Raw genomic sequence first — 25,015 nt, forward strand, 5'->3', positions numbered from 1 at the left:
GGAAGGTGTTTCTATCCAGATAAATACCAGATGCAAAGGCACACAGAGGATTTTTTGTATAAAGTTAGGAAGCATTAAACATTATCTAAAACAGATGTTTACAAACTTGTTAAAGAATTTTCGCAATCTGAAACAACTGTAATATATATATATATATATATATTTCTCCTTCATCAAAACATTTTGTTATAGTCCTTTGAATGCAAAAAAAAAAAAAAAAGAAGAAAAAAAAGAAAGAAAAAATGCAATGCAATATGGCTCTCAAATAGTTGCCATCTGAATTTTAATTAAATATATAAATTCTGTAAGTCCAAATTCTTTCCTTAAACATCTTGTGGTCAAAAAGATCCTTTCTTTCTCTGCTATCTCTGGCACCATTCCTGAAATTAAATACAAACTAATGGTTATACTCAGATCTTTAAAATAAATTATTATGGTTACAATTTTGAGACAATCAGAAAATTATGTTGGTCTACTTTAAAAAGTTAGCTGTCCAAAATATCATTTAGTCAAGGCAGTATAGATTACCATGTTGTTTAACACAAAAAACTAATATAACTATACTGCATCTGTCACTGTATCCTAAAAGATACAAGATTTAATGAGTTATTTAATTCAGCAGCTAATCATTATATAAAGTAATGGATACACCCCTCCTTGAATACTGTATACACGTTTTGAAGCAACATTTTAGGAAGAATGTGGATCTGTTGGAAAGCTTATTCCATCTGTGTCTTATGTTTTACAAAAGTCTTTTCTAAAATTATTTTTCCAAGTCTCCATACTCTTGAAAAATGCATGGGATGCATATAAATTATCAAGCGACTCAGAATCCTATGGCAGATATAAGCTAGTCTGTAATCAGGTCACAAAGGAGGTTAGACAGGCGAAGGCAGTTTATGAGAAATCCTTGGCAAAAGATGCTAAGAAAAACAGCAAGGATTTCTTTACTTATATAAACTCTAAAAGGAAGGGGATGAATCTGATTGGTCCACTTTACATCGATGGTTCGACTGTTATTGATTCTGCTAAGATAGCAAACAAACTGAATGAGTATTTTGCATCTACATTCACACACGAGGAATTATTAGGGTTTGAAAATGGCAGAAGGTTATCAAATTGTAGCAGGATACTTAATGATTCCGTAATAACTGAGAGCAAAGTGGAGGGGAAATTGTTCAAGATAAACATAAGAAAAGCACCTGGGGTGGATGGGATCTATCCAGTTATATTAAAGGAGGCGGCAAAACAACTAAGCAAACCCTTAGCCATAATTATGAGATCATGATTGGACTCAGGGGAGGACCCCACAGACTGGAGATGTGCAAATGTATCCCCAATTCACAAAGGGGGATCGAAGGGTGACACGAGAAATTACAGACCAGTTAGTTTAACTTCTGTTCCGGGTAAAATAATGGAGTCACTGGTTAAAGATGCATTGTAGGATCATCTAGACAAGATTGCAGCAATAATTCAGACACAGCATGGGTTTGTTAAGGGAAAGTCTTGTCTGACTGACAAATTTGATAGGATATTATGATGTCGATCAATTCGGTTTGTCGATCAATTCGGCCCTGGAAAGATTGTGCAAGGCTCAAGGGATGGAATTTTTTTCACCCTGGACTGTACTTGTTAACAGGAGAGATTGCTTCTACAGGGATGGGATACACTTAAATAGAAAGGGTGCAAGAATATTTGCTGATGCTATCGAGGCAGTGTTAGGTGGGTTGGAAAACTGCTAGCTTGGGGGGATACAAAGACGAATAGATTAACAGTAGCCACTGGCAGAGGTGAAAGAGATTCTTGCACTGCTTCTATTGGAATGAGCAGAAGCCTGAAAAACAAGATTCAGGATATTTCAAAGACTGCTGGGTGTCATTGCGGTACAAGTAAATACATGGGTTGTGTTAGGGTAGCTAAGAATAGAAATAGGTGCATGTATACTTGCGTGTACACCAGTGCTAGGAGTATAGTAAATAAATTTGATGAATTTGAGGTATTGCTCAAAACATCAAAGGCAGATATTGTTGGGATATCAGAGACTTGGTGTCACACAGATATAAGGAATGCAGAACTGGAATTTGGGGAGTACAACGTCTACAGAAAAGATAGACTGGATAGGAAGGGAGGAGGGGTTATGCTATTAGTTAAGAAATACATAAAATCCAAGGAAGTGAAGCCAGTGGACATCGCTGGACAGTGCAGTGTCGAGTCAGTTTGGTGTGACATAAGCATTGGGAGATCAAAATTGAGAGTAGGGGTGTGCTATAGGCCTAATGACTCTGATGAGTATAATGAGAAACTGTACAGGGAAATAGAGTGGGCCAGTAAATCAGAGAGTCTTATAATGGGAGATTTTAATTTCCCAGATATTGACTGGAGTTTGGGTGCTGGCCACTCACACACTAGCAAGGCTTTTGTGGATTCATTGGATGATTGTTTTCTACATCAGCATGTTTGGGAGGCAACTAGAGGGAGGAATACTCTTGATTTGATTTTCAGCAGTGATTCTTCATGCAGTAAGAATCTGCAGATAAATGAACCACTAGGTGGCAATGATCACAGTGTGCTGAAGTGGGATTTACTCAAAGAGGTAATTACCATTAGGGGTAAAGGGAAGGGTTATTGCTTTCGTAAAGGCGACTACGAGTCTGCTGACGAGGCTACTAGAGACGGTCGTGTTCAAAGCCGCTAAGTGGATTTTTCTTATTTATTGATTTGAAATTATTGTTTTTCAAAAACTTTTGATTTAAATTTAGTAGTATAACATTATTTTGTGATTTTCTGATTAATTTGGTGTATTTATTCTTTACTCGGCCTTGTAATTGCATAAAAGTATCGGTGAGAGTTTCCACGTGTTTCAACTCCACTACCGTTCGTAAATTTCCCGCCATTGTGATATGATAGCGTTAGTTGAACTTCGTTAGCAGTTAAATTGTACGTTTAAATAAATACATATAACAACTTAGATTACAAACATAATATAATTAATTATATTTAACATAATTAATAACATAACATAATTAATTATAATTAATTAATAGAATCATGACTCAGACCAGAGCAGCAAAGCAAAAGGCTCAAGCTAATGGAAGTGCTGTGGCTCAGAGCAGAACTGAGGGGGGCAGTTGTCCTCTGACTCACAGCCTTATAAAATGCACTGTTTGCTTGATGTTTGCAGAGCAATCGGGTACGGGACATGATACTGCCATGGGGGATGTCTTTGTGTGTGCACGCGATGCAAGGAGTGTATCGATATCAGGCAACAACTCGGCGTTCTTGTGGGCCTATATGAGAGCTTGAAGGACAGGGTGGATGCCCTCGAAGAAACTAAATTGAGGGGCCCATCAAGCTCTCAGCTGCCCATATCAACGCCAGAGCATTAGCATTAGTAGAGGCATTTGATGCAAGAAAGCAAGCTTATGCAGCATCAGCCAAAAGAAAAAAAAAAAAAAACCCACTTCCACTTCACCCCTCTGTTCGTTCAAAATACCTGTCCAGCTGAGCCTTAAACTTATTTAGGCTATCAACCTCCACCACAAGGGATGGCAGTCTGTTCCACCAACCAACCACCCGCTGGCTAAAGGCAAATTTCCGCACGTCTATCCTACATCTGTCTTTCCTCAATTTGAATTTATGCCCTCTCAGGTGATTTTTCTGAGCTAGAGGAAGAATCCCATCAGCATTCAGCATGCTTAAACCATTCAAGGCTTTATACACCTCTATCAGATCACCTCGCTGGTGACTAGTCTCCAGACACTGTAATTTGCAAAACTTAAGCCTTTCTTCGTAAGAGCACCCCTTTGTTCCATTCACTAATCTTGTTGCCCTTCTCTGTACTCGTTCCAGCAGCTCTACATCCTTCTTGAAATGAGGCCTCCAGACCTGTATACAGTACTCTAGGTGTGGCCTGACCATTGCCTTGTACAATGGAATAATCACCTCCTTATCCCTGCTGGAAAAATTCCTGTATATCATTGACAATACTCCATGAGCTACTCTTGCAGCCCGTCTGCACTGCTCAGAGAACTTCATATCTGCCTGCACAATCACCCCCAAGTCCCTTTCATTCTCTACCACTGTCAGTGTAGTACCACAGAGTTGATACATTGCTCTGGGGTTGCTGTTTCCCATGTGTAGTACTTTACATTTGTCAATGTTAAACTTCATTTGCCACCTCTCAGCCCATCTGCTCAACCTTTCCAGATCCTGTTGCAGCAGTGTAGTGTCAGTAGTGTCCTTGACAACCCTGCCAACCTTTGTATCATCTGCAAACTTGGACATTAAGCTTGATATACCATCATCAATATCATTTATAAATACAGAAAACAATAATGGACCCAACACTGAGCCCTGAGGGACTCCACTAATAACATTAGTCCACGATGAGCAGTGTCCATTGATTACCACTCTCTGTCTTCTCCCACTCAACCACCCCTTTATCCATAGCAGCAATTTGCCTCCAATGTCACACTGCTCCAATTTGTGTAGCAGTCTTCCATGTGCAACAGTATCAAAAGCCTTTCTAAGATCCAAGTATATAATATCAAAGTTATTCCCTGCATCCAGTTCTTTTGTGACTGCATCATAGTATCCAATCAAGTTGGTCAGGCAAGACTTCCCCTTAACAAAACCATGCTGTGTCTGAGCTATAACTGAAGTCTTGTCTAAATGATCCTGCAGTGCTTCTTTAACCAGTGCCTCCATTAATTTTCCTGGAACAGAAGTTAAGCTCACAGGTCTATAGTTACTTGTGTCAGTCTTTGATCCTCCTTTGTGAATTGGGGTCACATTTGCACATTTCCAGTCTATGGGTACCTCCCCTGAGTCCAAGGAAGCTCTCATAATTATGGCTAAGGGTTTGCTTACTTCCTTTGCTGCCTCCTTTAATATAACTGGATAGATCCCATCCACCCCGGGTGCCTTTCTTGTGTTTATCTTCAACAGTTTCTCCTCCACTTTACTCCCAGTTATTTCAAGATTCTGTAGCTTACTGCTAGAGTTGAATACACCTCTGACATTCCCCTTGCTGAATAACTCCTCATGTGTGAATGTCGATGCAAAATATTCATTTAGTTTGTTAGCTACCTGAGCAGGATCATCAACAGTTGACCCATCAATATCAAGTGGACCAATCTGATTCATCCCCTTCCTTCTAGAGTTTACATAAGTAAAGAACTCTTTGCTGTTTTTCTTTGCATCCCTTGCCAAGGATTTCTCGTAATCTGCCTTCGCCTGCCTAACCTCCTTTGTAACTTGGTTGCATATCAACTTGTATCTATCATAGGCTTCTGTGTCATGTGTTAATTTGTAAGTATCCCATGCATTTTTCATCTCTGCCATATGCCTCATTAGTTCATCTGACATCCATTTTGGCCTAAACCTTGAACAATATTTCTTAGTTGGTATGTAAAGCCTAGTAGCTTCCAAGATACGTTCTTTGAATGCTTCCCATTTTGAATTTGCTGTTGGTAATATCATCAGTTGGTCCCACTGTATAGAATTTAAATACTGTCTCAGTCCATCGTAGTCGCCTTTACGGAAGCAATAACCCTTCCCTTTACCCCTAATGGTAGTTACCTCTTTCAGTAAATCCCACTTCAGCACACTGTGATCACTGCCACCTAGTGGTTCATTTATCTGCACATTCTTAATGCATGAAGAATCACTGCTGATAATCAAATCAAGAGTATTACTCCCTCTAGTTGCCTCCCGAACATGCTGATGTAGAAAACAATCAACCAATAAATCCACAAAAGCCCTGCTAGTGTGTGAGTAACCAGCCACCAAATTCCAGTCAATATCTGGGAAATTAAAATCTCCCATTATAAGACTCTCTGATTTACTAGCCCACTCTATTTCCCTGTACAGTTCCTTATTATACTCATCAGAGTCATTAGGCCTATAGCACACTCCTACTCTCAATTTTGATCTCCCAATGCTTATGTCACACCAAACTGACTCAACACTGCACTGTCCAGCGATGTCGACTGGCTTCACTTCCTTGGTTTTTATGTGTTTCTTAACTAATAGCATAACCCCTCCCCCCTTCCTATCCTGTCTATCCTTTCTGTAGACGTTGTACTCCCCAAATTGCAGTTCTGCATCCCTTATATCTGTGTGAAACCACGTCTCTGATATCCCAACAATATCTGCCTTTGATGTTTTGAGCAATACCTCAAATTCATCAAATTTATTTACTAAACTCCTAGCATTGGTGTACACGCAAGTATACCTGCACCTATTTCTATTCTTAGCTACCCTAACACAACCCATGTATTTACTTGTACCGCAATGACACCCAGCAGTCTGTGAAATACCATGCATCTTGTTTTTCAGGCTTCTGCTCATTCCAATAGAAGCAGTGCAAGAATCTCTTTCACCTCTGCCAGTGGATACTGTCAATCTATTGGTCTTTGTCTCCCCCCAAGCTAGCAGTTTTCCGACCCACCTAACACTGCCTCGATAGCATCAGCAAATATTCTTGCACCCTTTCTATTTAAGTGTATCCCATCCCTGTAGAAGCAATCTCTCCTGTTAACAAGTACAGTCCAGGCTGAAAAAAATTCTACCACTTGAGCCTTGCACAATCTTTCCAGGGCCGAATTGATCGACAAGGCTCTCATCATATACTCCCTCCTATCGTGTCTGGGCAGAATTGCAGACACTTTCAAATTCAACCCTAATTCTCGGCTTTTGTTCAACAGTGACCTGTACTTGTTAAGTAATTCTGCCGGTCTCCTACTCTTAATATTATTAGTGCCAACGTGTACAACTATATCACCTTTTGTGCCCTTAAAAGATGATATTCGCTCTACAACGTCATCAACCTTTGTCCCTGGCAGACATACCCTGGTCCTGTTCCAAAAGCTTGCACTTCGGCATCGCGTGACACAGAGGCAACCCCCAAGGCAGAATGCGCTGGTCTCGAAGGAACTAGTAGTTGTTGGTGACTCTATTGTCAGGGAAACGGGGAACATGCTTTGTAAAAAAGATAGGTGGAACAGCACCAGGGTATGTCTGCCAGGGAGTTCTTTACTTATGTAAAGAACTCCCTGGCAGAGAGTTCTTTACTTATGTAAACTCTAGAAGGAAGGGGATAAATCAGATTGGTCCACTTGATATTGATGGGTCAACTGTTGATGATCCTGCTCAGGTAGCTAACAAACTAAATGAATATTTTGCATCGACATTCACACATGAGGAGTTATTCAGCAAGGGGAATGTCAGAGGTGTATTCAACTCTAGCAGTAAGCTACAGAATCTTGAAATAACTTGGAGTAAAGTGGAGGAGAAATGTTGAAGATAAACACAAGAAAGGCACCCGGGGTGGATGGGATCTATCCAGTTATATTAAAGGAGGCAGCAAAGGAAGTAAGCAAACCCTTAGCCATAATTATGAGAGCTTCCATGGACTCAGGGGAGGTACCCATAGACTGGAAATGTGCAAATGTGACCCCAATTCACAAAGGAGGATCAAAGGCTGACACAAGTAATTATAGACCTGTGAGCTTAACTTCTGTTCCAGGAAAATTAATGGAGGCACTGGTTAAAGAAGCACTGCAGGATCATTTTGACAAGACTTCAGTTACAGCTCGGACACAGCATGGTTTTGTTAAGGGGAAGTATTGCCTGACCAATTTGATTGGATACTATGATGCAGTCACAAAGGAATTGGATGCAGGGAATAACTTTGATATTATATACTTGGATCTTAGAAAGGCTTTTGATACTGTTGCACATGGAAGACTGGTGCACAAATTGGAGCAGTGTGACATTGGAGGCAAATTGCTGCTGTGGATAAAGGGGTGGCTGAGGGGGAGAAGACAGAGAGTGGTAATCAATGGACACTGCTCGTCGTGAACTAATGTTATTAGTGGAGTCCCTCAGGGCTCAGTGTTGGGTCCATTATTGTTTTCTGTATTCATAAATGATATTGATGATGGTATATCAAGTTTAATGTCGAAGTTTGCAGACGATACAAAGGTAGGCAGGGTTGTCAAGGACACTACTGACACTATGCTGCTGGAACAGGATCTGGAAAGGTTGAGCAGATGGGCTGAGAGGTGGCAAATGAAGTTTAACACTGACAAATGTAAAGTACTACACATGGGAAACAGCAACCCCAGAGCAACGTATCAACTCTGTGGTACTACACTGACAGTGGTAGAGAATGAAAGGGACCTGGGGGTGGTTGTGCAGGCAGATATGAAGTTCTCTGAGCAGTGCAGATGGGCTGCAAGAGTAGCTCATGGTGTATTGTCAATGATATATAGGAACTTTTCTAGCAGGGATAAGGAGGTGATTATTCCCTTGTATAAGGCAATGGTCAGGCCACACCTAGAGTACTGTATACAGGTCTGGAGGCCTCATTTCAAGAAGGATTTAGAGCTGCTGGAATGAGTACAGAGAAGGGCAACAAGATTAGTGAATGGAACAAAGGGGTGCTCTTACGAAGAAAGGCTTAAGTTTTTCAAATTACAGTGTCTGGAGACTAGGCACCAGCGAGGTGATCTGATAGAGGTGTATAAAGCATTGAATGGTTTGAGCATGCTCAATGCTGATGGGATTCTTTCTCTCGCTCAGAATAATCACCTGAGAGGGCATAAATTCAAATAGAGGAAAGACAGATGTAGGATAGACATGCGAAAATTTGCCTTTAGCCAGCAAGTGGTTGGTTGGTGGAACAGACTTCCATCCCTTGTCGTGGAAGTTGATAGTCTAAATAAGTTTAAGGCTCATCTGGACAGGTATTTTGAACAAATAGAGGGGTGAAGTGGAAGTGGTTTTTTTTTTTTTTTTTTTTGGCTGATGCTGCATAAGCTTGCTTTCTTGCATCAAATGCCTCTACTAATGCTAATGTGGTTACAAAGGAACTGGATGCAAAAAATAATTTTGATATCATATATTTGGATTTCAGGAAAGCTTTTGACACTGTTGCGCATGGAAGACTACTGTACAAATTGGAGCAGAATGGTATTAAGGGTAAGTTGCGACAATGGATAAAAGGATGGTTAAGTGGGAGAAGACAGAGGATGGTAATTAATGGGTGCTGATCTTCGTGCACTGATGTTATTAGTGGAGTCCCACAAGGTTCGTTGTTGGATCCACTGTTGTTTTGTATATTTATCAATGATATTGATGAAGGTATATCAGGCTTAATGTCGAAGTTTGCAGATGATACAAAGGTTGGAAGGGTTGTTAATGAAAGTAATGGCAGTGTGCTACTGCAACAGGATCTAGATAATTTGGGCAGATGGGCTAAGAAGTGGCAACTGAAGTTTAACCTTGACAAATGCAAAGTACTGCATATGAGTAGAAGTAACTCCAGAGAAACGTACCAACTTTGTGGTACTACACTTAAGGTGGTAGAAAATGAAAAATACCTGGGAGTAATTGTGAAGTCAGATATGAAGTTTTCTGAGCAATGCAGACAGGCTGCCAGGACAGGTCATTGGGTTTTGTCAATGATATATAGGAATTTTGCTAGCAAGGAAAAGGAGGTGATTGTCCCTCTGTATAAGGCAATGGTCAAGAAACGCATTGAGTATTGCATACAGGTCTGGAGGCCTCATTTTAGGAAGGATGTAGATTTGCTTGAGCGTGTACAGAGAAGGACAACAAGATTGGTGAGAGCAATGAAGGGATCCTCTTACCAAGAGAGGCTTAAGTTCTGCAAATTGCAGTGGCTGGAGACTAGGCACCTGCGCGGTGAACTGATTGAGGTGTATAAGGCCTTGAATTGATTGAGCACACTGAATTCTGATGGGATCCTTCCACTTGTTCAGATTATGAACCTAAGGGGGCATAAATTCAAATTAAGAAAAGACAGATGTAGAATAGATGTGTGGAAATTTGCCTTTAGCCAGCGGCTGGTTAATTGCTGGAACAAACTTCCATCTGCTGTTGTACAAGTTGATAGGTTGAATAAATTTAAGGAGGAACTGGACAGGCATTTGGAGGGAATGGTGTGATTTTTTTTTTTTTTTTTTTTGGCTGATGCTGCATAAGCTCATACACTTTCTTTCTTGCATCACATGCCACTACTACTACTACTACTCTTTTTTTTTTTTTTCTCTAACTGGCCATGGTTCCTTTTGCTCTAAACTTACCATGTTTAATCTGTCTGATTCTCCCCTCTGTAACTGTGGAAGCCCAGAAGACAGGCAGTATGTTCTTTTCACCAGTCCATATAACTGGAATCTTCATTAGCCTACGTGTGCTGTGTGTCAAACATTTTCTCCAGGCAATAAATCATCTGTCTTGGACTCCAAAAAAAAATTTAACTTTCTGCATGATTTTGCACATAAAGCCTTCACCAGATGTGCACACCTCACCACTAATGCTTCAATTCCTGGACCTACTCCTATTTCAGCTCCAACTTCAGTCCAGGCCATCACCTCCATTGTCCTCAGTTCGTAATGCTATCACCACGGTCTTTAGCTCAAGTAACCATCTTCACTACCACCTCTGACAGGGCCTAATCATACTCATGAATGCTGAAAAATCTCCTGCCAGCTTCAGGCTGGACTTGAGGCTGGGTCATCTAATAAACACAGGTTATCCTGTAGAAATTTTTATCTCTTCCCTCTATCCCTGCGAGGTGATCTGATTGAGGTGTATAAAGCCTTGAATAGTTTGAGCATGCTCAATGCTGATGGGATTCTTCCGCTTGCTCAGAATAATCACCTGAGAGGGCATAAATTCAAATTGAGGAAAGACAGATGTAGGATAGATGTGTGGAAGTTTGCCTTTATCCAGCATATAATTGGTTGATGGAACAGATTTCCATTCTTTGTTGTGGAAGTTGATAGCCTAAATAAATTTAAGGCTGAGCTGGACAGGTATTTGGAACAAACGGAGGGGTGAAATGGGAGCGGGTTTTTTTTTTTTTTTTTTTTGGCTGATGCTGCATAAGCTTGCTTTCTTGCATCATATGCCTCTACTAATGCTAATCCCTTTTTAATTATTATCTTTGCCTTTCATCCATCTAGCAAGTGCTTACTTTTTCCTTTTTAATCTTCCTCCTTATTTTTCTGCTATTCTTTCCTCTATTGTGTTTGTCCTTGCTATTTTTTTTTTTTTTTTTTTGTAGTTTATCATTTATTTTTTATTATTTTTATTTTGTTTGCTTATTTTTTGAATGATCTGGGCATTCAAGTACATAACACTAAGTTTTCTCATATGCAAACTGTGTTCCTAATACATCTTCCTCATATATTAGTCTGAGTCTCCTGTTTATTTGTGAAGGCCCCACAGATTATGAAAATGGCTGTCCAAATAGTTTCTAGAGGATAGTTTAATTTCAATTGTATTTTGAATAAGTTAATTTGAACTGTACTAAACAATTATGGCCTATACTCTTCTGAAACTGACAACAATACTGATTCAGACAGTAAATTCTTATTAAGTAAATAACCACTATAATAAATAAGCTTATTACCACTAACCTTTTTGAAATTACTAGAATCTAAGGCTCTGCATCAGCAAGAAAATCCAAATAGCCCTCTGCTCCAGAAAATATAACATCCACCCAAATTCTCATACTTTCTGGAGTAGGAGCAATTAGATAATATACACGATCATATGTCTTCACACAAAATGTAGAATACGGATTTGGACTTTTTACAGAGTGCTGATGGTCCACATACACCTCTTCTATAGCCTATAAAGGGTTAAAAATAAAGAATTAGTACAGAAAAACACTGGGAAAAATGTTTTTTTTTTTTTTTTTTTTTTTTAAATCACTAATGAAAAACTATCAGAAGAATAAGGAGAAACAATATTCCAAAATTAATCTAAAAAAGGAAAGAGAAGTAAAAAAAAAAAAAAAAACCAGAGTAACACATGGATTGATGTTAAAATCAGATTGGATATATCTGCATTAGCAGGGGTTTGTTTGTTTGTTTGTTATTTGGTTTTTAGGAGCATTAGCAACTAAGGTCATATTGCTCCGGGATATGCGGTGGTTATTCCCTGACCTTTCCGCATCCTCCGTATTTGGTGGTGACGGGCTCGAATCCCGGTCTAATCAAGAAGCGTGTGCTACGCACTGCTGCTCCTTCCCACCTGGCTACCGAGGCGCCTATTAGCAGGGGCATAAGAAAGCAAGCTTATACAGCATCAGCCAAAAAAAAAAAAAAGCCCTTCCCATTTCACCAAGCCAGTCACTCTAGAAGTTTGTCTAGTTCTGCCTTGAATTTATTTAAGCTGCAACTTCCATTTTGACAGATGGAAGTTTGTTCCACATGTAGATATAAGAGATATGAGGCAGAGATGAACTGATGTTCCGGGTGCCGCCCATTACAAAAACACGAATGTCTACATGTAGATGTGGAAGCAATCAACCACCTGCTGGCTACCAAAGGCAAATTTCCACACATGTATTCTACAACTGCCCTTCCTCAATTTGAATCTATGCCCCCTCAGGTGCATAATCAGAGCAAGAGGGAGAATCCCATCAGCACATAGCTTGCTCAAACCATTCAACCCCTCAATTAGATCACCTTGCAGGTACACAGATCTTTTAGTCTGTGAATCTGCCAATTTATAGGAAGGTTTCTGAAAATAATTTTTCTTTTACTGAAAAGTGCTTCCCCACCCACTCCAGAGTTCTGTCAACTTTGTAGCATAAGAAGTGCTATTCAAAAGTTATGAGGTCAATCCTTCTTAATTATACTCACCAAGAATGAAAAGCAACATATCTCTTTATGCTTAACTTTCGAACAGATGCTCACACTTCTCTCTATTATATACATGGATGGATTAAAGGCTCAACGATTAGCAGATTGAATAAAGAATTTGATACACTAATTTTTGCTTTAGCTTAATTTTTTTTAATATATTGTAATTTTAATTCTTACCTTTTGAAAATTAATTCGTTTTAGGTTTAATCTGAATTCTGTACTTAAGTTCAGTATGGCTAATATAACGCATGGAAGCAATCATTATATATATCATCTGCCAAAAAAAAAAAACACAATTCGCCTGTTTACTCTCTCTAATAATTTGTTTAATTCTTCCTTCCTTCTGCAATTTATATTTTTTCAAGGTTTACTTCATTCTTACCTTAATGGTGGTTGTTATTACCCGTTGTTAGATTTGTTGGTGCATCAGCAACTTAGGCTATAATGCACTGTTATTATCCGTCATTGCACAATTTATAACTCTACTATACCAGGGGGTATTTGACCTCTTTTTACTACAAGTGAAATCCTTACTACTAATTTATGGTCTGTACTTGTTAACAGGAGAGACTATTTTTACAGGGATGGGATACACTTAAAAACAAAGGAGTGCAAGAATGTCTGTTGATGCTCTTGAGGCAATATCAGGTGGCTAGCAGAAATGGGAATACACAGCCTAACAGTAGCTGCAGGCAAAGGTGTGATTCCTGCACTGTTTCTATTGCAGTAGTCTAGAAAGCAAGGTGCTATTATTATTATTAGCCATATGGTGCAAGAAAGCCTGAGGCTTTTGCTGCATCATCAGAGAGAGAAAGAAGTATAAGGGAATCACCAAGAAAGAAAAGACTGATATCCAGTTCAGTTGGGCATATTTCATAAGTAAAGAGTTCTTTATGTAAACTCTAGAAGGAAGGGGATGAAATCAGATTGGTATTGGTCCACTTGCTATCGATGGTTCAACTGTTGATGATTCTGCTCAGGTAGCTAACAAACTAAATGAATATTTTGCATCAACATTCACACATGAGAAGTTATTCAGGGAAAGGAATGCCAGTGGTATATTCAGCTCTGGCAGTAAGCTAGATAATCTTGAAATAACTGAGAGTAAAGTGCAAGAGAAATTGTTGAAGATAAACACAAGAAAGGCACCTGGGGCAGATGGAATCTATCCAGCTATATTAAAGGAGGCAGCAAAGGAAGTAAGCAAACCCTTAGCCATAACTGGGAGAGCTTCCCTGGACTCAGGGGAGGTACCCAATGGACTGGTCATATGCAGATGGGACCCCAATCCACAAAGGGGTGGATCAAAGGGAGACAGGTAATTACAGACCTGTTAGTTTAACTTCTGTTCCAGGGAAATTAATGGGGACACTGATTAAGGAAGCATTAGCATTAGCATTAGTAGAGGCATTTGATGCAAGAAAGCAAGCTTATGCAGCATCTGCCAAAAAAAAAAAAAAATAACCACTTCCACTTCACCCCTCTGTTCATTCAAAATACCAGTCCACCTGAGCCTTAAACTTATTTAGGCTATCAACTTCCACGACAAGGGATGGAAGTCTGTTCCACCAACCAATCACCCGCTGGCTAAAGGCATATTTCCGCACGTCTATCCTACATCTGTCTTTCCTCAATTTGAATTTATGCCCTCTCAGGTGATTATTCTGAGCGAGAGGAAGAATCCCATCAGCACTGAGCATGCTCAAACCATTCAAGGCTTTATACACCTCTATCAGATCACCTCGCTGGTGCCTAGCCTCCAGACACTGTAACTTGCAAAACTTAAGCCTTTCTTCGTAAGAGCACCCCTTTGTTCCATTCACTAATCTTGTTGCCCTTCTCTGTACTCGTTCCAGCATCTCTACATCCTTCTTGAAATGAGGCCTCCAGACCTGTATACAGTACTCTAGGTGTGGCCTGACCATTGCCTTATACAAGGGAATAATCACCACCTTATCCCAACTAGAAAAATTCCTATATATCATTGACAATACACCATGAGCTACTCTTGCAGCCCGTCTGCACTGCTCAGAGAACTTCATATCTGCCTGCACAACCACCCCCAGGTGCCTTTCATTCTCTACCACTGTCAGTGTAGTACCACAGAGTTGATACGTTGCTCTGGTGTTTGTGTTTCCCATGTGTAGTACTTTACATTTGTCAATGTTAAACTTCATTTGCCACCTCTCAGCCCATCTGCTCAACCTTTCCAGATCCTGTTGCAGCAGCACAGTGTCAGTAGTGTCCTTGACAACCCTGCCTACCTTTGTATCGTCTGCAAACTTGGACATTAAGCTTGATATAACCATCATCGATATCATTTATGAATACAGAAAACAATAATGGACCCAACACTGAGCCCTGAGGGACTCCACTAATAACATTAGTCCACGACGAGCAGTGTCCCTTGATTACCACTCTCTGTCTTCTCCCCCTCAGCCACCCCTTTATCCACAGCAGCAATTTGCCTCCAATGTCATACTGCTCCAATTTGTGCAGCAGTCTTCCATGTGCACCAGTATCAAAAGCCTTTCTAAGATCCAAGTATATAATATCAAAGTTATTCCCTGCATCCAGTTCCTTTGTGACTGCATTGCAGGATCATCTAGACAAGACTTCAGTTATAGCTCGGACACAGTATGGTTTTGTTAAGGAAAAGTCTTGCCTGACCAATTTGATTGGATACTATTATGTGGTCACAAAGGAACTGGATGCAGGGAATAACTTTGATATATTTGAATCTTAGAAAAGCCTTTGATACTGTTGCACATGGAATACTGCTGCACAAATTGGAGCAATGTGGCATTGCAGGCAAATTGCTGCTATGGATAAAGGGATGGTTGAGGGGGAGAAGACAGAGTGGTAATCAATGGACACCGCTCATCGTGGACTAATGTTATTAGTGGAGTACCTCAGGGTTCAGTGTTGGGTCCATTGTTGTTTTCTGTATTTATAAATGATATTGATGATGGTATATCAAGCTTAATGTCCAAGTTTGCAGACGATACGAAGGTTGGCAGGTTTGTTAATGACACTAATGACAATACTCTGCTGCAACAGGATCTAGAAAAGTTGAGCAGATGGGCTGAGAGGTGGCAAATTATGTTTAACATTGACAGATGTAAAGTACTACATATGTGAAGCAGTAATCCCAGAGTAACGTATCAACTCTGTGGTACCACACTGACAGTGGTAGAGAATGAAAAGGACCTGGGGGTAATTGTGCCGGCAGATATGAAGTTTTCTGAGCAGTGCAGATGGTCTGCAAGAGTAGCCCATGGTGTCTTGTCAATGATATACAGGAATTTTTCTAGCAGGGATAAGGAGGTGACTATCTCCTTGTATAAGGCAATGGTCAGACCACACCTTGAGTACTGTATACAGGTTAGGACTCATTTAAAGAAGGATGTAGAGCTGTTGGAATGAGTACAGAGAAGGGCAATAAGATTAGTGAATGGAACAAAGGGTTGCTTTTATGAAGAAAGGCTTAAGTTTTGCAAATTACAGTGTCTGGAGACTAGGTACATAAGAGGTGATCTGATTGAGTTGTATAAAGCCTTGAATATGTATGCTTGAATATGAAGTTTGAGTATGCTCAATGTTGATGGGATTCTTACTCTTGCTCAGAATAATCGCCTGAGAGGGCATAAATTCAAATTGAGGAAAGATGGTTGTAGGGTAGATGTGTGTAAGTTTGCCTTTAGCTAGCGGGTGGTTGATTGCTGGAACAAAGATTCATCTGTTGTAGAAGTTAATAGCTTATATAGATTCAAGGCAGAACTTGACCAACATTTGGAGTGAGTGGATGGGTGAAATAAGCGGTTTTTTTTTTTTTTTTTTTTTTGGCTGATGGTATATAAGCTTGCTTTCTTGCATTATGTGCCCTTGCTAATGCTAATTTTAAGGCCTGCTAGGGATCCAAAGTAAAAGCAAATACATGATCTGTATTAGGGTTACTAAGAGTAAAAACAGTTGCATGTATACTTGAATGTACACTAATGCCAGGAGCATAGTAAATAAATTTGATGTACTGAAGAACTGGTTAAGTCATCACATGTGGGCATTGTAGAAACATATGGGAATATGGCATTACTCAGACATAAGGAATGCAGAATATGAATATGGGGAGCACAATGTATAAATAAAGGACAAGGGACAAGGTATTCTTGTATTGATTGCGGCAGGTGTGTGTAAGTGTGTGTGTGTAAGTATATATGTGTGTTGTGATGGTTGTTATTTGTCGGCACCGGAGTCTTTAGCAGCAGGAAGCAAGCTACCTGCGTCCCGACTCCCGTCCCTAGCCACGTGGAGACGCTCCAGGAACTATCTAAATTACACTAAGTGGGATTCCAACAAGTGGAATCCCAGTTATAATAAATAAGGAATAGGGAGGATAAAGCAGGAAAAAAGAAAGTAGAAGAAGAAAAGTGAGCAAAACACTCTCAGGAAAAAGAAGAAAGAGGAAAACACTAGTTGGAAAATCTAACAAGCGAGAGAGCTTGAAGAGGTAAAATTTTGAAGCCTGAAGGCTTGTAATTTTGAAAGAAAGATTCTCCTAGCCGGGAAGGAAGCCCAACCTGCACCAACAAGGGGAAAAAGAAAAGTCTCAAGGAAAGAACATAGGTAATGTACAAGTGACTATTAGATAGCCACTTAAAAGAATAAATTAAGTTAAATAATAAATACTTATGTCACCGATATGAAACATAGCAGTAAACATATTAACAAATTACACTGCATAAGCAGAGAGTAAAATATACAATATTTACAAAATAAGTAATTAAAATCTTGGCTAAGAAAACTAGTCAACCAAGAAGTTAACTGAAATAGTCAATCAGAAGAAATGCAGAAACATATATACAAAATACATGGAGGCACTAGTTAAACTGCGGAATCATTTAGACAAGACTTCAGTTATAGCTCGGACACAGCATGGTTTTGTTAAGGGGAAGTCTTGCCTGACCAATTTGATTGGATACTATGATGCAGTCACAAAGGAACTGGATGCAGGGAATAACTGATATTATATACTTGGATCTTAGAAAGGCTTTTGATACTGTTGCACATGGAAGACTGCTGCACAAATTGGAGCAGTGTGACATTGGAGGCAAATTGCTGCTATGGATAAAGGGGTGGTTGAGGGGGAGAAGACAGAGAGTGGTAATCAATGGACACTGCTCGTCGTGGACTAATGTTATTAGTGGAGTCCCTCAGGGCTCAGTGTTGGGTCCATTATTGTTTTCTGTATTTATAAATGATATTGATGATGGTATATCAAGCTTAATGTCCAAGTTTGCAGACGATACAAAGGTAGGCAGGGTTGTCAAGGACACTACTGACACTATGCTGCTGCAACAGGATCTGGAAAGGTTGAGCAGATGGGCTGAGAGGTGGCAAATTAAGTTTAACATTGATCAATGTAAAGTACTACACATGGGAAACAGCAACCCCAGAGCAACGTATCAACTCTGTGGTACTACACTGACAGTGGTAGAGAATGAAAGGCACCTGGGGGTGGTTGTGCAGGCAGATATGAAGTTCTCTGAGCAGTGCAGACGGGCTGCAAGAGTAGCTCATGGTGTATTGTCAATGATATATAGGAATTTTTCTAGTTGGGATAAGGTGGTGATTATTCCCTTGTATAAGGCAATGGTCAGGCCACACCTAGAGTACTGTATACAGGTCTGGAGGCCTCATTTCAAGAAGGATGTAGAGATGCTGGAACGAGTACAGAGAAGGGCAACAAGATTAGTGAATGGAACAAAGGGGTGCTCTTACGAAGAAAGGCTTAAGTTTTGCAAGTTACAGTGTCTGGAGACTAGGCACCAGCGAGGTGATCTGATAGAGGTGTATAAAGCCTTGAATGGTTTGAGCATGCTCAATGCTGATGGGATTCTTCCTCTCGCTCAGAATAATCACCTGAGAGGGCATAAATTCAAATTGAGGAAAGACAGATGTAGGATAGATGTGCGGAAATTTGCCTTTAGCCAGCGGGTGGTTGGTAGGTGGAACAGACTTCTATCCCTTGTTCCCTTGTCGTGGAAGTTGAGCCTAAATAAGTTTAAGGCTCAGCTGGACAGGTATTTCGAACGAACAGAGGGGTGAAGTGGAAGTGGTTTTTTTTTTTTTTTTTGGCTGATGCCGCATAAGCTTGCTTTCTTGCATCAAATGCCTCTACTAGTAGTAGTAGTAGTAGTAGTAGTAGTAGTAGTAGTGGCACTTGATGCAAGAAAGCAGTGTAGGAGCTTATGCAGCATCAGCCAAAAAAAAAAAAAAAAAAAAAAAAAATCACACCATACCCTCCAATTGCCTGTCCAGTTCCTCCTTAAATTTATTAAACCTATCAACTTCCACAACGACAGATGGAAGTTTGTTCCAGCAATTAACCACCCGCTGGCTAAAGGCAAATTTCCGCACATCTATTCTACATCTATCCTTTCTTAATTTGAACTTATGTCCCCGTAGGTTCGTATTCTGAACAAGTGGGAGGATCCCATCAGAATTCAGCGTGCTCAACCCATTCAAGGCCTTATAGACCTCAATCAGATCACCAAGCAGGTGCCTAGTCTCCAGCCACTGCAATTTGCAGAACTTAAGCCTCTCTTGGTAAGAGGATCCCTTCATTCCCCTCACCAATCGTGTTGCTCTTCTCTGTACAGGCTCAAGCAAATCTACATCCTTCCTAAAATGAGGCCTCCAGACCTGTACGCAGTACTCAAGGCGTGGCCTGACCATTGCCTTATACAGAGGGACAATCACCTCCTTTTCCCTGCTAGCAAAATTCCTATATATCATTGACAAAACCCCATGACCTGCCCTAGCAGCCTGTCTACATTGCTCAGAAAACTTCATATCTGACTGCACAATTACTCCCAGGTCTTTTTCATTTTCTACCACCTTAAGTGTAGTACCACACAGTTGGTACGTTTCTCTGGGGTTACTTCTACCCATATGCAGTACTTTGCATTTGTCAAGGTTAAACTTCAGTTGCCACTTCTTAGCCCATCTGCCCAAATTATCTAGATCCTGTTGCAGTAGCACACTGCCATTACTGTCATTAACAACCCTGCCAACCTTCGTGTCATCTGCAAACTTCGACATTAAGCCTGATATACCTTCATCAATATCATTGATAAATATACAAAACAACAGTGGCCCCAACACCGAACCCTGTGGGACTCCACTAATAACATTAGTCCACGACTAATGTTAATTACTAATGCTAATACAAAGAGACAAACAGAACTCGCCCAAGGCAAAGATATGCCAAAGGCAAAACCAATAAATACTGTACAAATTAATTAGTTAACCGAATCAAAAGCAATTCTAAATTTAAATCTAAGTATAACAAATCAAAATCAAAATAATGATTTAACTCATTTACCTAAATGAGTTAAACACCGAAAACAACAACGGACCCAACACTGAACCCTGAGGAACTCCACTAATAACATTAGTCCACGTTGAGCAGTGTCCATCGATTACCACTCTCTGTCTTCTGCCACTCAACCACCCCCTTATCCATAGCAGCAATTTGCCTCCAATGCTACACTGCTCCAATTTGTGCAGCAGTCTTCCATGTGCAACAGTATCAAAAGCCTTTCTAAGATCCAAATATATAATATCAAAATTATTCCCTGCATCCAGTTCTTTTGTGACTACATCATAGTATCCAATCAAATTGGTCAGGCAAGACCTGCCCTTAACAAAACCATGCTGCGTCTGAGCTATAACTGAATTCTTGTCTAGATGATCCTGCAGTGCTTCTTTAACCAGTGCCTCCATTAAAGGCGCCTCCCTAGCCAGGTGGGAAGGAGCAGCAGTGCGTAGCACACGCTTCTTGATTAGACCGGGGTTCGAGCCCGTCACCACCAAATACAGAGGATGTGGAAAGGTCGGGGAATGCCCACCGCATATCCCAGAGCAATATGGCCTTAGTTGCTAATGCTCCAAAAAAAAAAAAAAAAAAAAAAAAAAAACAACAAGCCTCCATTAATTTACCTGGAACAGAAGTTAAACTAACATGTCTATAATTACTTGTGTCAGCCTTTGATCCTCCTTTGTGAATTGGGGTTACATTTGCACATCTCCAGTCTATGGGTACCTCCCCTGAGTCCAAAGAAGCTCTCATAATTATGGCTAGGGGTTTGCTTACTTCCTTTGCTGCCTCCTTTAATATAACTGGATAGATCCCATCCACCCCAGGTGCCTTTTTTATGTTTATCCTCAACAATCTCTCCTCCACTTTCCTCTCAGTTATTACAAAATCATCTAGCTCACTGCCAATGTTTACTTTACCTACGTCATTCTCCTTCCTGAATAACTCCTCATGCGTGAATGTAGATGCAAAATACTCGTTTAGATTGTTAGCCACCTGAGCAGGATCCTCAACTGTTGAACCATCAATATCCAGTGGACCAATCTGATTCATCCCTTTCCTTCTTGAGTTTAAATAGGTAAAGAACTCTTTTCTGTTTTTCTTTGCATCCTTTGCCAAGGATTTTTCGTAGTCTGCCTAATCTCCTTTGTGACTTGGTTACAGACCAACTTATATCTATCATAGGCTTCCATGTCACCCATTAATTTGTATGTATTCCATGCATTTTTCTTCTCTGCCACATGTCTCATTAATGCATCTGACAACCATTTAGGCCTAAACCTTGAACAATATTTCTTAGTTGGTATGCAAAGCCTGGTAGCTTCCAAGATTAGTTCCTTGAATGCTTCCCATTTTGAGTTTGCTGTTGTTAACATCATCAGTTGGTCCCAATGTATAGAATTTAAATACTGTCTCAGACCATCATAGTCGCCTTTACGAAAACAAAAATCCTTCCCTTTACCTCTGATGGTAGTTACCTCCTTGAGTAAATCCCACTTCAACACACTGTGATCACTGCCACCTAGTGGTTCATTTATCTGCAGATTCTGAATGCATGAAGAATCACTACTGATAATCAGATCAAGAGTATTACTCCCTCTAGTTGCCTCCCGAACGTGCTGGTGTAGAAAACAACCATCCAATAAATCCACAAAAGCCTTGCTAGTGTGTGAGTGACCAACCCACAAATTGCAGTCAATATCTGGGAAATTAAAATCCCCCATTATAAGACTCTCTGATTTACTGGCCCATTCTATTTCCCTGTACAGTATGTTATTATACTCATCAGAGTCATTAGGCCTATAGCACACTCCTACTCTCAATTTTGATTTCCCTATGGTTATGTCACACCAAACTGACTCGACACTGCCCTGTCCATCGATGTCGACTGGCTTCACTTCCTTGGACTTTATGTGTTTCTTAACTAATAGCATAACCCCTCCTCCCCTCCCCTTCTGTCCTGTCTATCCTTTCTATACACATTGTATTCCCCAAATTCCAGTTCCACATTCCTTATATCTTTGTGACACCACGTCTCTGATATCCCAACAATATCTGGAGCCATCCATATCTGATTTGGAGCCATCAGTATATATTGGCAATAAACTAGCATATTTCTGAATATGGCTTGCATGGAGTTGCTTCACGTTGAGTGACGGTAGGTGATTCTTTCCCCGTTTTTGAAGATAAGTATCACAAGTTAATTGAGGGGGAGGTGTCCAAGGTGGATGAAAGCATTTCACTACTTGTAGCCTGTTGACATTAGGAACATTCCAACTCTGAGTTATTTCAATTAGGCATAAGCCTGCCGGTCTTATTTTACTGGGTTTATTTTTATAGAGGTTTTGCAATGGTAGATTAAAGAGGTACGGCTCAATAGGATGCTGACAGGAACTTTGTATTCGGGCTGCATACTTAAGAAGAAGTGTTTTCCTGTGGAGACAAAGAGGGGGGCTCATGTGCTTCAAATATATAAACTATGGGTAGATGTCCTGAATGCACCAAGGGCAATGCACTATGCGATATAGGGTCCAACCAATGTGGTGTACACTATGTGTACTATGCTATATAGGGTCCAACCAATGTGGTGTACACTATGTGTACTATGCTATATAGGGTCCAACCAATGTACTCTTTCAGGCAGAATCGTAGATTGGAGCACCATAATTCAAACGAGATCTGATCAATGCTCTGTATAAGAGAAGAAAAAGATGTATGGTCTGCACCCCAAGACAGGGCAGATAAAGCTCTGAGTATGTTAAATTTTTCGAGGCAGGAAGTATGCACCGATTTAATGTGCTCAAAAAAATTTAATTTTATGTCAAGGATTAATCCCAAGAATCTGATATCGTTGGTCACTGGCATGGTAAAATTTGACATCTGAAGTTCAGGATCTGTATGCATTTTTCGTTGATTAAAAAAACTGATGCTATATAAGCTTGCTTTCTTGCATAGACGGAGGATGTTGATCTGCAAGAATGGTGCAGAGAAGGGTAACCAAACTGGCGAAGGGAACAAAAGGTTGCTCTTACCTAGAAAGGCTTCAGTTCTGCAAATTGCAGCATCTCAGACTAGGCACCTTTAAGGAAATCTGAATGAGGTATTTAAAGCCTTGAATGTATTAAGTAAGCTTAACATTAATGGCATTCTACCTTTTGCTAAGACTACACAAGAGGAGGCATAAATTCAAGTTGAGGGAGGATGGTTGCAGGATAGATATGTGGTTAGATAAGTCTAACCACAGGAAAGATACGTCTGTCTTCAGCCAGCAGGTGGTTGATTATTAGAAGAGGCTTTCATTTGTTGTTGTGGAAGTGGATCGCATGAATAAATTCACAAAAGAACTAGAAACACTTTTTGGATAGTATGGATGGGTAAACTGTTTTTTTTTTTTGCTGATGCTATATAAGCTTTCTTTTTTTCATCATTTGCCATTACTACTACTAACTTATCAACTGTGTGTTACTATGTAATCTGGTTACCACATTACCAGATTAATATACTAACTGTGTGTACCTAGGAGTAATTATGCAATCCAATATGAATTTCACTGAATACGCAGACAGGCTTGCAGAACAGCTCATGAGGTTTTGTCAATGATATACAGGAACTTTGCTAGCAGGGATGAAGAGGTGATTATTCAACTGTACATGGCCATGGTTAGGCCACATCTTGATACTCTATACTCCATCCAAGTGGATTGACAACCCCTTCACGCACATATGCATCAACACAGTTAATGTGCTACCAGTTAACTGGGGACTATGCCTGGAAGCTGAAACTTATCAGTCTGGTACTAATACACAACCCCTCAAATTCTATTGCAATTATGATCCATTTCTGTAATTATAAACCTATGATGGCCTATCCTTGCATATTTGCAAAGCTAATATGCATTGAAATACATTTTTATAAGATAAAAGTGATGTCTAAAAATAGATTCAATTCTAATTTTTTATGAAAAATATATACATTTAAAAATTTATTTGTAACCTTAACTAGTAAAACATAGCTTTTGAACACATACCTGAAAGTATACTTTCCCCTTTAATTTGGTTTCATTTTTATCAGTATAATAAAAAAGTGCTCTCTTCAGTCTATCAAATACAAACCAGCGCTTTTTCCATGTCCGCCATTTTCCACCCAGTTTGTGTAGATATCCATGACAAGAACTTGGAGTGACTCTAACATGAGGAACCAATTCAATCTGATGACCAGCAGATTCGATATGTTGACGCAAATCAAATTCTGTACTACGTACAGGAAGATAACGTGTGAGAGGTCGCTGAAAAATAATAATTACCTTCATTAACTTTTTCTATTGTTTGCAACATGCATGTGAATTAAAAATTTACTCTTTACACTTATGCAAATTCTAGAGGGGAAGGGGAAGAAAAACTGGCTCACCTGCTGCAACCATTACAAGTAAAACCAGTATTTACTGATTTTGATACTTCAGCATATTTAAGGATCAATACAATTTATTTATTTTTATTATGCACAATAGGTAGAAGGCTAGGAGATGCAAAATTCAAAAGGATCCTTCTCTATATCAGTTTAGCCATTCTTGGCACAATATTATTTATATCAATGTTCATCAGAACTATTCATCTAATATGAAAATAATTCCGTTAAAATTTAAAGCAATTCATTTCTGGGGAAAAGGGGAATAACTCTTCTTTCTAAGATGAAGAAAGAAAATTATAAGAGCTGGATGGCATCAACCATTTCAATGCCACATGTGGAGTGTTTTTCTTTTCAAAGAAAAAAATGTTCACATTTTAGTGCATATGTGAAGCAGAGGGGTTATACCCTTTCATGAGAAGCAAAGAATCAAAGACAGTGCACCTGGAAGGCACGAGAGACCAATTCATAGAGGTCTCCTGTGTCTTCCAGTAATGTTGAATCAGTTGGGTGAGAAGCTCTGATAAAACAGAAATGAGAATACAAG

At 39.8% G+C, this 25,015-nt stretch overlaps 1 protein-coding gene across 4 annotated transcripts in view; it reads right to left on the minus strand.

The window, feature by feature from the left end:
- Positions 1-254: 254 nt before the first annotated feature.
- Positions 255-25,015, minus strand: part of LOC150080048 (uncharacterized) — a 477,066-nt gene continuing 452,305 nt past the window's right edge. For all 4 annotated transcript variants that reach the window (XM_090381622.1, XM_090381621.1, XM_090381619.1 and 1 more), the window contains 3 exons: positions 24,092-24,349; positions 11,451-11,665; positions 255-380 (listed from right to left, as the gene is read on the minus strand). In XM_090381622.1, coding sequence (XP_090237748.1) covers positions 11,471-11,665; positions 24,092-24,349 — 453 coding nt within the window. In that variant the 3' untranslated portion in view covers positions 255-380; positions 11,451-11,470. The remainder of the gene's footprint in view (positions 381-11,450; positions 11,666-24,091; positions 24,350-25,015) is intronic.

This window comes from Mastigoproctus giganteus, chromosome 9, assembly GCF_048544385.1.
Source record: "Mastigoproctus giganteus isolate SK-2022 chromosome 9, ASM4854438v1, whole genome shotgun sequence".
NCBI lineage: Eukaryota > Metazoa > Arthropoda > Arachnida > Uropygi > Thelyphonidae > Mastigoproctus > Mastigoproctus giganteus.